The sequence below is a fragment of the Cervus canadensis genome, chromosome 3, assembly GCF_019320065.1.
Source record: "Cervus canadensis isolate Bull #8, Minnesota chromosome 3, ASM1932006v1, whole genome shotgun sequence".
In the NCBI taxonomy this organism is placed as follows: domain Eukaryota; kingdom Metazoa; phylum Chordata; class Mammalia; order Artiodactyla; family Cervidae; genus Cervus; species Cervus canadensis.
The window spans coordinates 103,650,218-103,664,051 of record NC_057388.1 but is presented as its reverse complement, the minus strand read 5'-3'; the positions used below and the strand labels follow the sequence as shown (position 1 = coordinate 103,664,051).

Sequence of the window (13,834 nt, the reverse complement as noted above, 5' to 3'; positions counted from 1 at the left end):
ATTTCATTCTTTTCTGGAATCAGTAGTATCACATTGTATATATGTACCACATATTCTCTATTCATTCATCTGTTGATGGGCATCTTTTTTGTGAATTAAAACATTTTCATTTTTTTTTATTCAAAGCTAACTATAGCAAGAGAGTTATCCACCATCACTTGCATTTGGCAGGGACTCAAAAGCAGGTGGAGGAGCAGGAAAGTTTCACTGTGGAAAAAGACGAAGGCTTCATGTATGCCCTGGCTAGAGGCTGCCAAACTAGGGAAGCTGTAGGTGAGCGAGGTGGACAAGGGACACTGTCTGGGTAGGGGTGTATATTTGACTGTCTCCAGATGACCCTAAGTTGGAAGTGAGGGGTGGGGGATGAGGGAAGTGGTCAGTTATGAATCAAGTCTTGGCCTTTTGGGTCATTGGTCACAGGGGTTTTGGCTTCCTAGACTGGCTGCAGGAGACAGAGGGCTTACTTCCTACAAGTCTGAGTTGTGGATAGTAAGTTAGTTTCCTGGGTTGCTTTCTACAGATAGTGAGTCAGAGTTCTATTTTACACATGGTCTGGGTGTTATCTGTTTGTATATTCAGTCTCTCAAGGAAATCTCAACCACAGGACTGAGCTATGTGGAACTTGGAGCCCAGGCCCAGTTTCAGAAAGTTTCAAGTGGGTGTGTATCTGGTTCTAACTTAGCCTCATCAGGAGGTGGCCATGTGTATCCCAGAAGAAAGTCAGCTTCAAGTTTGCAATCTAATTCTACCCCTGATGAGCTCTGTAACTTTCATAGCTGAGTCTACTGGTCTGGGTCTAGTTCCTTCATCAGTAGAAAGAGAAAAAACACACTTGATAAGGTTTTGAACAACTGAAAAGAAATTACTATTTAAAGTAACTGAGAGGGAGGACTTCCCTGGTGGTCCAGTGGTTAAGACTCTGTGCTCCCAATGCAGGGGGCCTGGGTTCCATCCCTGGTCAGAGAACTAGATCGCACATGCTGCGATGAAGATTGAGGATCCCTCATACTAAGACTCTTCAGATCCAAATAAATAAATAGATTTTTTTTAAGGAAATAATAAAGTAACTGAGAGGGTACTTGCGGGATCTCAAGAACCCTTGGTTCCTCTCCTTTTCCTGCCTCTTTGTTCATGTGCCACCATGAGGCGGTTACAGTTCTGAGGACTTTCTAGGCGGGAAAGGTCTTAGCAGATCTAAGCCCATCTCGGGTCCAGCTCTGAGGAGTCTGTGACACAGTGACCTTGGGCTACTGAACACAAACTGTTCCCTTCTCCTGGGCTGACCTTCTCTTGAACATGCAACTCTGGATAAAACGTGCCCTCTGCAGGCCAGCTAACATGGTGGATCCTGTGCCCAGGGTTTTAGAAACTTGTTTCCAGTCAGTCAGTTTCACTTGAGGAAAAAAGACTTCATTAAAGGAGGCAGCCAGAGAACAAAGGAGTCACTCGCTCCCCCAGTGCAAATACCTTGGCCCAAAGGATTTAAAAGGGCCAAACTCCCAGGGCCCCCACCAAGGTCCAAAGTCACACCATGACCTTTTGTACACTCACCCTTGAGTTCTCAGATTCATAATGAGATTAGTACACCATCAGCTCCCTGGCATCCACTGTTCTGACTCAGAAATCTAGTTCCCTAACTTCCTTTGGAGCAGGGAGTCATGGTCTCTCACAAGAGCCTCTCAGAGCACACAAACCCCTATGCTCCCATGTTGCTCCACAGGTTCCTTGATCCCTGCATTTCTGAGGCAGGAGACACAGTGAAATGTTCCTCTTCTCTATAACACACTCCTTTCTCTCTTTCTCACCCACCCAGAGCTGGCTGGCAGCTCTGAGGGCCACAATGAGCACTGTGCAAAGAGAACCAAAGTGACTCGCACTCCTGCAACTCAGCAGCCAACAGGACCTGAGACCCACTTCAGCATGTGGCTGTGTTTTCTCAGTTGGGACTGGGATAAAGTCTCTTTATACAGTTGTGTAGATTGCACGTTGGCATGAGGCTATACCCACCAAGAAGACATTAGATGTCTTTGCCTAATCTTCAGAGCTATGGCAATTCTGAATGTCAAGTTATATGCATTCTACATTCTAAAATATTAGAGCCAAAAGAAATCAACCTATTTGAAGGCGTTCCAGGATGGTAAGTTGCCATCTCCACCAGTCATGCCAACACACATCTGCATCAATCTGTATATCATTTCAGAATCCAGTGGCCTCATGTAATGTCAATAGAAGGCAGGACTTGAAGTCAGCTGGACTGGGTTTGGCCCTTGGATCTTTACCTTCATTCATTCATTCAACAACTATTTACTGAGGACCTCTTCCATGCCAAGAGTAGGGCAAAGCGTTAGGGACACAACAGTTAATAAAAGACAAAAATCCCAGCCTTCATGGTGTTTACAAACTATCTGGTAGTAGACAGACAATAAATAAAATTAACAAGTGAAATATGTTAGAGGGTAGAAATTGTTGTGGATAAAGTAAAAATGGGAAGGGGGATCAAGTGTCCTGGAGCAGAGGGCATTTGTATATATGTGGTAGATAAATGGGGGAAGAGCGTTCCGGGCAGAAAGAATAGCAAAAACAAAGGCACTAAAGCAGGAGAACGCTGGGCTTGTTTGGGAGACAGCCAGGAGGCCACTGTGGCTGGAGCAGCATGAGGAAGGGTTACCAAAAGTAGAAGATGCAGTTTAACTATGAGGTTGTGAGCTGTCTTGTAGCCCTTTTAAATCCTTAGTTTCCTCCTCTGTAAAAAGGGACCAGGGATATCATTTCACAGGGAGTGATAAAGTACTGGAATACATGTGGGAGAGCTCTGCACACAGTAAGAAACTGTAAGGTATTTGTAAACTGGGACAGCCACTCTGTCCCCCCTCCCATCGGGCGGCCATTCTCATTCCTCCTTCTCCGTGTCCCTACCCAGCCGCAGGTGCCACACAGAATGGAAGTGCATCATCCCAAATTCTCCCAGAATGAGGTCTAGAATCACCATCCCCATCATATCCTGACTCTGTGAAACATAGAGCTCTCTCACACCCAGTGCTTGGCCAGTTTTAGAGAAGGAAGAAAGGAAATACCCACCAGACACACTTGGCCACCCACCAGCTACTACAAGACGTCACTCAGCTCCGCACAGTGCCTGGAACACGGAAGAGACTCAAAAATGCCCAGTGAACTGGATCCAACTGAAAGAGTTTAAGGTGCAGATGAGAAGACAGAATGATAAGAATATTCACAAAACAGAGGCAAAGAACTAGGGAAGGTCTCTACAGACACTGATAATTAGGATGAAATCTGCAGCTAAAACTATAAAATCTGGGTCTATCACAGAAACCCTTATTGCCCTGTCTAGCACATCAAGCTACACCTTCATGTCAGATGGCTCCTGTGTGCATCTGCTCCCACACTGAGGATACATCTCTGCTGAGGTTGAGTAGACTTATAAGGGAGTTGGGAAATCACTGGAATGGAGAAAATCCCAGAACATTAAGGCTTCTACTCACATCCTTCTACAGAGCCAATCCATGTTTACTGTCTCATCCTACAGAAAGGCTGGTTCCAGCATTTGACCCTCAGAGGGGCCAGTTCCCCACTCATGGCGGGGCAGTGGCTGAACCAGAGCAGTTGTCAGCTAAAAGGGCTGTGGCAACAGCCAAGGGTGATCCACTCAACAAGGGAAAGGATGAGGCTATATCCACCAAGAAGACATTAGATTTCTTTGCCTAATCTGCAGAGTTATGACTTCTTTGAATGTCAAGTTATATGCATTCTACATTCTAAAGACTCTTCAGACCTCGGGGCGATCTAATTACAAACAGCAGATCCAGATGCAGAATCAGAACAAGAGTGAGGAGCCAGGACTCACATCTGGCAAAAAGAAGACCAGAGCAAGAGAAGCTGACCCAGGAAAAAAGAAGCCCAAGTTACCTGGAGCATGAAATGAGTGTGGGTCAGTCACCGTGGCTTAAAGGGCAAGAAGCAGATTCCATACCAATTTAGGAAACAGACATCCTTCTAGCCTTCCTCACTGCGAGGGCAGTGATACCCTGTGAGTCCACTTGAGCTCTCTCCTTTCTCCTAGTTACATTTACCCATGCCTATATTTTCATTTTTATCAAATAATAGAGAACAGTATGCAGATTCCTTTAAAAAGAGAGAGAGAGAGAGAGAGAGAAAGAGAGAGAGAGAGAGAGAACTAGGAATAAAACCACCATATGACCCAGCAGTCCCACTACTGGGCATATACCCTGAAAGTGAAAGTCACTCAGTCATGTTCGACTCTTTGCAATCCCATGGACTATAGAGTCCATGGAATTCTCCAGGCCAGAACACTGGAGTGGGTAGCCTTTCCCTTCTCCAGGGGATCTTCCCAACCCAGGAATCGAACCTAGGTCTCCAGCATTGCAGGCAGATTCTTTACCAGCTGAGCCACAAAGGAGGGAAGCCATAAGGGAAGCCCATATAATTCTGGAGGAAACCAGAATTGAAAAAGATTTATTTTAAAATTTAAGATGCATCTATTGCCCTTGAGCACTTTTACTTCAGAAAAAGAGAAACCAGGCCCTTTTACCTTTCAGAACAGGCACAGCAGGGTGCCTACAGGACACATTTTTACATTTAGTGGTACACACCCAGACCGTAAAGGAGACTCAACGGCCAGCATACACTGAGAATGAGTCAACTACCAGACCATGTGCAAAGTACTTCTATCAGAATTTAATCCTCAAAGTACTACCTATGACATGAGGCTACCTTTTAAAATTTAATTATTTAATTTTTGGCTGTGCTGGGTCTTCATTGCTGCGAGGGCTTTCCTCTAGTTGCAGCAAGCAGGAGCTGTTCTGCAGTTGCGGTGTTCAGGCTTCTCATTGTGCTGGTTTCTCTTGTTGCGGAACACAGGCTGCAGACTCTAGTGTGTGGGCTCAGTAGCTGTGGTTCCCAGGCTGTAGGGCACAGGCTCCATAGTCATGACACACAAGCTTCACTGCTCCAAGGCATGTGGGGTCTTCCTGGATCAGAGACGGAATCTATGTCTTCTGCATTGACAGGTGGATTCTTTACCACTGAGCCACCAAGGAAGCCCTAACACTATGTTATTATCTTCATTGCTGAGATGGGGAAATAGGTACATAGCTTGCCAAGACCACAACACTAGTAACTCATGGGGCTATAGGAAGCTTTTTATCTTGTAAATTCATAATTTTTATAGTTATAGGACTAATGATATTTCCTATTTTTTGCATGTCAGATTGAGTAAAACAGATTTCCTAGGAATTTAGATAGCTCATTTAAATATTTGAACTTACTGGCATAAATTTGGTCAAATTTCTCTCATAATTTTAAAAATTCAGCTTCATTTCTGATACGGGTTTTATGTGCTTCTTTCTCTTTTTTTAACTAGTCTTGCTAGAAATGTATAAATTTAATTAGTCTTTACAAAGAAAACATTTTCTTGATTTGTTGTCCCTTTCTATTATAGATTTGTTTCTTATTTCATTAATTTCCCCTCTTATCTATATTATTTCTTCCTTCTGTTTTCCTTGGAAGTTGCTGGTGATTTTTCTTTTCTAGTTTCCTGATATGGATACTTATTAGATCATTGATTTTTAGCCCCTATTCTTGTCTAAAGTAACCCTAACCCTAACCCTAAACCCTAACCCTAAACCCTAACCCTGACCCTGACCCTAACCCCTGACCCTGACCCTAACCCCTGACCCTGACCCCTAACCCTGACCCTGACCTTAACCCTAAACCCTAACCCTGACCCTGACCCTGAGCCTGACCCTAACCCTGACCCTAACCCTATAAGCAAGGTGAAAAGACAGCTCTCAGACTGGGAGAAAATAATAGCAAACAAAGCAACAGACAAAAGATTAATCTCAAAAATATACAAGCAACTCCTGCAGCTCAATTCCAGAAAAATAAATGACCCAATCAAAAAATGGGCCAAAGAACTAAACAGACATTTCTCCAAAGAAAACATACAGACGGCTAACAAACACATGAAAAGATGCTCAATATCACTCATTGTCAGAGAAATGCAAATCAGTGATTTTTAAGAACACAAACAATACTGTAGTCAACAAGACATTATTTCTTTTTTTAATTTGTTTTTAATTTTTTTTCTTTTCAAATTTATTTTTATTAGTTGGAAGCTAAGCTAATTACTTTACAATATTGTAGTGGTTTTTCCCATACATTGACATAAATCAGCCATGGATTTACATGTGTTCCCCATCCCGATCCCCCTTCCCGCCTCCCTCCCCATCCCATCCCTCTGGGTCTTCCCAGTGCACCAGCCCTGAGCAGTTGTCTCATGCATCCAACCTGGGCTGGTGGTCTGTTTCACCCTTGATAGTATACTTGTTTCATTGCTATTCTCTCCGAATATCCCACCCTCGCCTTCTCCCACTGAGTCCCAAAGTCTGTTCTGTACATCTGTGTCTCTTTTTCTGTTTTGCATATTGGCTTATCGTTACCACCTTTTTAAATTCCATATATATGCGTTAGTATACTGCATTGGTGGTTATCTTTCTGGCTTACTTCACTCTGTATAATGGACTCCAGTTCCATCCATCTCATTAGAACTGATTCAAATAAATTCTTTTTAATGGCTGAGTAATATTCCATTGTGCATATGTACCATAGCTTCCTTATCCATTTGTCTACTGATGGGCATCTAGATTGCTTCCATGTCTTGGCAATTATATACAGTACTGCGATGAACGTTGGGGTGCACGTGTCTCTTTCAGATCTGGTTTCCACAGTGTGTATGCCCAGGAGTGGGATTGCTGGGTCATATGGCAGTTCTATTTCCAGTTTTTTTAAGGAATCTCCACACTGTTCTCCATAGCAGCTGTACTAGTTTGCATTCCTACCAACAGTCTAAGAGGGTTTCCTTTTCTCCACACCCTCTCCAGCATTTATTGCTTGTAGACTTTTGGATAACAGCCATTCTGACTAGTGTGTAATGGTACCTCGTTGTGTTTTTGATTTGCGTTTCTCTGATAATGAGTGATGTTGAGCATCTTTTCATGTGTTGTTAGCCATCTGTATGTCTTCTTTGGAGAAATGTCTGTTTAGTTATTTGGCCCATTTTTTGATTGGCTCATTTATTTTTCTGGAATTGAGCTGCAGGAGCTGCTTGTATATTTTTGAGATTAATCCTTTGTCTGTTTCTTCATTTGCTATTATTTTCTCCCAGTCTGAGAGCTGTCTTTTCACCTTGCTTATAGTTTCCTTTGTTGTGCAAAAGCTTTTAAGTTTCACTAGGTCCCATTTGTTTATTTTTGCTTTTATTTCCAATATTCTGGGAGGTGGGTCATAGAGGATCCTGCTGTGATTTATGTCAGAGAGTGTTTTGCCTAAGTTCTCCTCTAGGAGTTTTATAGTTTCTGGTCTTACATTTAGATCTTTAATCCATTTTGAGTTTATTTTTGTGTATGGTGTTAGAAGGTATTCTAGTTTCATTCTTTTACAAGTGGTTGACCAGTTTTCCCAGCACCACTTGTTAAAGAGGTTGTCTTTTTTCCATTGTATATTCTTGCCTCCTTTGTCGAAGATAAGTTGTCCATAGGTACGTGGATTTATCTCTGGGCTTTCAATTCTGTTCCATTGATCTATATTTCTGTCTTTGTGCCAGTACCACACTGTCTTGATGACTATGGCTTTGTAGTAGAGCCTGAAGTCAGGCAGGTTGATTCCTCCAGTTCCATTCTTCTTTCTAAAGATTGCTTTGGCCATTCGAGGTTTTTTGTATTTCCATACAAATTGTGAAATTGTTTGTTCTAGTTCTGTGAAAAATACCGTTGGTAGCTTGATAGGTATTGCATTGAATCTATAGATTACTTTGGGTAGTATAGCCATTTTCACAATATTGATTCTTCCAATCCATGGACATGGTATATTTCTCCAGTTATCTGTGTCCTCTTTGATTTCTTTCATCAGTGTTTTATAGTTTTCTATATATAGGTCTTTCGTTTCTTTAGGTAGATATACTCCTATGTATTTTATTCTTTTTGTTGCCATGCTGAATGGTATTGTTTCATTAATTTCTCCTTCTGTTTTCCCATTGTTAGAGTGTAGGGATGCAAGGGATTTCTGTGTGTTAATTTTATATCCTGCAACATTACTGTATTCATTGATTAGCTGTAGTAATTTTCTGGAAGAGTCTTTGGGGTTTTCTATATAGAGAATCATGTCGTCTGCAAACAGTGAGAGTTTTACTTCTTCTTTTCCTATCTGGATTCCTTTTATTTCTTTTTCTGCTCTGATTGCTGTGGCCAACACTTCCAAAACTATGTTGAATAGTAGTGGTGAGAGTGGACACCCTTGTCTTGTTCCTGACTTTAAGGAAATGCTTCCAATTTTTCACCATTGAGGGTAATGTTGCTGTGGGTTTGTCATATATAGCTTTTATTATGTTGAGGTGTGCTCCTTCTATTCCTGCTTTCTGGAGAGTTTTAATCATAAATGAGATGTTAATTTTGTCAAAGGCTTTTTCTGCATCTATTGAGATAATCATATGGTTTTATCTTTCAATTTGTTAATGTGGTGTATTACATTGATTGATTTGCGGATATTAAAGAATCCTTGCATTCCTGGGATAAAGCCCACTTGGTCATGGTGTATGATTTTTTTAATATGTTGTTGGATTCTGTTTGCTAGAATTTTGTTAAGGATTTTGCATCTATGTTCATCAGTGATATTGGCCTGTAGTTTTCTTTTTTTGTGGCATCTTTGTCTGGTTTTGGAATTAGGGTGATGGTGGCCTCATAGAATGAGTTTGGAAGTTTACCTTCCTCTGCAATTTTCTGGAAGAGTTTGAGTAAGATAGGTGTTAGCTCTTCTCTAAATTTTTGGTAGAATTCAGCTGTGAAGCCATCTGGTCCTGGGCTTTTGTTTGCTGGAAGATTTCTGATTACAGTTTCGATTTCCTTGCTTGTGATGGGTCTGTTAAGATCTTCTATTTCTTCCTGGTTCAGTTTTGGAAAGTTATACTTTTCTAAGAATTTGTCCATTTCATCCAAGTTGTCCATTTTATTGGCATAGAGCTGCTGGTAGTAGTCTCTTATGATCCTTTGTATTTCAGTGTTGTCTGTTGTGATCTCTCCATTTTCATTTCTAATTTTGTTAATTTGGTTCTTCTCTCTTTGTTTCTTAATGAGTCTTGCTAATGGTTTGTCAATTTTGTTTATTTTTTCAAAAAACAAGCTTTTAGCTTTGTTGATTTTTGCTATGGTCTCTTTAGTTCTTCATATTTCTGTTCATGTTTTCATTTATTTCATTTATCTTATTCATTATTTCATTCATTTATATATTCATATTAAAGATGATAATACGCATCTGTAAACCCTGAGTCAGTGATTTTAAAGAACACGAACAATACTGTAGCAACAAGCCATTATTTCAAGTTCAAACTTTTCGTCAAGATAAGCTTTCATCATCCTATAATACTGTTTCTTGCTCCATTTTAGATGTATTCTCTTTAATGGATGGTTTGATAATTTAAATTTATTTATATTTTTATTGACTTTTTAATTTGTGGACGCTTAGAAACGTGTATCTGTTGGATATTAACTCTATGGTATATCTTCTAAAAATGAAATCTTTCCAAAAAAATACTACTTTGCGGTTGGCATTATTGTATTTTTCTAATCCTAATAGAAATTGATTGTCAAAATATAGCTATTTGTGGTTAAGAAGATTTTTCCACACCTATAATGGAGAAAGTTATCTTTTTTATAAAATGGAAGAAAAATTAAGAAAATCTTGCTTTACCTTTGTAATTAAAGAATTTTAATTTAATGTTTATAAGTAATATTATTTGTACAATTTTATTAGCTTCTGGATAGAAGAGACGTTGCAAAATATTTACTTAAAATTGCTTTTCTCACTAAGTATCTTGAAACTTGTTCTGTGTAGATTGAGGTTTGGGACCCAGTGTTTTAAGCACTTTGTATTATAATCTCTGAAAATACTGGATCATGATAAACCATACAGCCCAATGGTTAAATGAATAGACAAATATCTTAAGATTTAGGAAATTAATAAGTATATTTACAGAAAACTTTGTCCTGAACAGTGGAAAAAGATATACAGAAAGATCTATGGAACAAAGGAACAATGTAACAGAGTTTGTCCTCTTGGGGCTCACTCAGAGTGTCCAGGGTCAGAAAATATTATTTGTCTTTTTCCTGCTTATCTACATTGTGACAATGGTGGGCAACTTACTCATTGTCATGAATGTGGTGGTCAGCTCAATGCGGAATGCCCCTATGTACTTCTTTCTTGGCTATTTATCATTTATGAATGCTGTTTATTCAACTACAGTCACTCCAAATATGATTATAGCCTTGCTGTGTGAGAAGAAAACCATTTCCTTCCAAGCTTGTATGACCAAGCTGTTTATAGGACACTTATTTGGCGGTGCTGATTTATGCCTCCTGGTGGTCATGGCCTATGACCACTATGTGGCCATCTGTAAACCCTTGCATTATCTGACAATCATGAATAAGCGAGTGTGTGCTCTGCTGCTGCTCTTGGCCTGGGTTGGTGGGCTTTTGCATGCTGTAATTCATCCTCTCTCTGTTTACAACCTTCCCTATTGTGGCCCAAATGTCATTGACCACTTCATCTGTGACATGTACCTCTTGTTAGAACTTGCCTGCACTGACACCCATGTTATTGCCCTCATAGTGCTGGCCAATGATGGGGCGATCTGTATGGTCATCTTCACACTGTTACTCATCTCCTATGGGGTCATTCTGTACTCCCTGAAGAATCTTAGCCAGGAAGGCAGGCGCAAAGCCTTATCCACCTGTGGCTCCCACATTACTGTCGTGCTCCTCTTCTTTGTGCCCTGTATTTTTACGTATGTGAGGCCTCCTTCCACCTTATCCGTTGATAAATCCTCGACTGTGTTTTATACCATTATTACCCCTATGCTGAACCCTCTAATCTATACTCTGAGAAATGGAGAGTTGAAAAATGCCATGAAAAAGCTCTGGATCAGAAAAAGAAAATGAGGCAGGCAGTAGAGAAACATATCACCTATTGTCAATGAAGAATAGTCTTTCCATGAAAGCCTTTTGTGATTATTTAACTGTAGTGTCTCCTCAGATGTAAAAAGAAGTATGTCAAAACATTTACATGAATGCTTGCAATCATCACAGCATACTTTAAAGATTTTCATTATTTCCTAGTCCAAAGTATGTATTGATTTTGAAATAGCATTTTTAAGATTTTCAGAGTTTCTTAGAAAATACATACAGTGGGGGTATAAAACATCACTATTCATTTCATTGATTTATCTTCTATATGATAAGGTAAACAATAGTTAGTACTTTAAATTTATTTTTCTTACTGATTTTCTCATGGTTTTCCTATAAATAAATATCATAATCTTTCTCAGATTTGATAGAACACATTCCAGATTTCAGAAAACAAAATATATGACATAAAAATTTCCTTGACTCTTCTCTACACATAGCCACCTATATTAATATAAGAGATATATATTGTATTTTGTATCTACAACACATTTTGCATATATATTTCTTCATATTGCTTAAAATGTTAACATCAAAGGAGAATGGTGTTTCATAATTGTATATTTTAAGCATAAGGAGGCTAAATTTATAAAAATAATCCAAATGAACAAAGTGAAAATATAGATAAATAACCAAATCTTACTTATACTCCCAACTGGGTAATCATAATATCTCAAGTGGAACAGATTTGTTTGCACTATATTTTCATAGAGATGACCCAGTTATATTCTCATCCAGTTTAGAATATCTAATAACACTTCTGCTATTTTTCAGTATCTCCATCTCCTTTTTTGCTTATAGTTTTCCATAGGCTTTTATGGAGAGACAGAGTCTGACTTTCATGTGTAAATTTTGCATAAACCATAATCCATGAACTTCAAAGATGAACTACAAAGCTTGATACAAGATATTTTGGGTGATGTAGACATTAAGAATGCTAACACCATATGCTATTCTTATAGTTCATTAATAAAATACAAATTATTAGGTAATAAAGAGGTCAGAATATATTGCCTTATTTAGCAAAATCCTCTTTTATAAAATTCTCTGCCTCTCTGAATGAACTTTGAAGCAAAATATTATCCACTTCTAGATAGAATCATGTGGTCAAAGAAGCTTATTATTCTTCCTCCCTCACTTAGAATTCGTGAGGGACTACAGCTATGAGGTGGTGGGTGTTTTTAATAAATCACATTGTATGAGAAAAACATCCTATGTCAATTTTTTTGTCACTGTTACATGAAGATTTCTTACATGATCTCAACGACTTCTCAAACATGATACTATTCACTAAATAAAACCAACCATTTGGGTTTACCAGATGTTCTATAATTTATGTCTCCAGTTTCAGGTACTGTTGTAGATTGAATATGTGTGTCCCTCTCCAAAATTGTAAATAAGTTCCTTTGTAATGTGGTGAAGTTGGAGAGGAGCTTTAGGAAATATTAACTAATGAAGGTTGTGCCCTGACAAGTGAAGTTAATGTCCTTATAAAGAGACTTCAGAGACCTCACTTGACCCTTCTGCCATGTGAGGACATAGGAAAAAAGGGCAGTCTATAAACTTCCCTGATAGCTCAGATGGTAAAGTGTCTGCCTACAATGCAGGAGACCCAGGTTTGATTCCTGGGTTGGGAAGATCCTCTGGAGAAGGCAATGGCAACCCACTCCAGTACTCTTGCCTGGAAAATCCCATGGACGGAGGCTGCTCCATCCATGGACTCGCAAAGAGTTGGACACGACTGAGCAACTTCACTTCACTTCACTTCATGAACTAGGAAGGGGAACTCCCCAGCTCTGGGAATCTGCTGGGACATTAATCTTGGGCTTCTGAGCCTCCATACCTGTGAAAAATAAGTGCATATGGTTTAAATCATCTAGTCCATGGTATTCTGTAACAGCAACACGGAAGGACCAAGCTTGAACTTTAGTTAATTTTCAACTTTGGGTAGATATCAAATGAAGAGATAAAAGTCTTTGTTAATATGCTAAAGTCTATGTTCATTCATCTGTAATATCCCTGAGACCATGAAAAGTTACTTAGTTTTCTGTGTTCTTTTTTCCTTGCACAATGTATGGAGCATAGGAACAACTCTATAGATTTTGTCAACTACTTGAATTCTTGATCTATTGAAGTGGGAATTTTTACTGAAAATTATGATTGACTCTATCTACATTAAATACATACATATATATATGTATATATATATATAACATATATTTAAATTTGATACAAATATTAACTTTGTTATGTTATTTATGTTATAGTTATGAGTGCTTTACATACAGGTGTTATATTTTTCTTCCACTTTTTCATGTGCTCTATCATATCACTGTGGTAAAATTCTATACATTTCCAGTGACTTTTAATTTTCAAACATTTTTTAAGTACACTTTAAAATCTGGTAATATAAATATTGATTTCAGTAATAATTTGAAATATTTCCATTTATTCTGCCAGGTTTCACACCATCTAGAAGGTTCAATTTTGGGACAATTTCTACTCTTCTCCCCAACAGTTTCCTCTTCCTCTAAGCTTTAGGCTCATTTGGCAAAGGTAGAAAACGTCCAGTGAAAATATATTTAGAATGTCATGACACTAAATATTTATTTTGAGGAATACTGCATGTTTTAAAATTTTGTTTTCCTATCCAGAATAAAACACATATTGTGAAGGATTGATTGATGTCTCAAAAATTTGGTATTCTTCTCCACAAAATGGACGTAAATCTTGCTTTATGATTTTATTCTTTAAAAGGAGGACACTTTTATCTACATTTGACCTTA

The 13,834-nt window shown here is 38.9% G+C and overlaps 1 protein-coding gene across 1 annotated transcript; it reads left to right on the top strand.

Annotated features, from left to right (window-relative positions):
* The first annotated feature begins 10,106 nt into the window (after positions 1–10,106).
* LOC122438014 (olfactory receptor 4A47-like) lies at positions 10,107–11,024 on the top strand. The gene has a single exon (XM_043462473.1). It carries the CDS (start codon positions 10,107–10,109, stop codon positions 11,022–11,024), a length of 918 nt encoding a protein of 305 aa, XP_043318408.1.
* The last annotated feature ends 2,810 nt before the right edge of the window (positions 11,025–13,834 follow it).

Excerpts from the sequence above, each read along its gene's own strand:
- LOC122438014 (XM_043462473.1), top strand. The coding sequence starts at position 10,107 with ATGGAACAAAGGAACAATGTAACAGAGTTTGTCCTCTTGGGGCTCACT.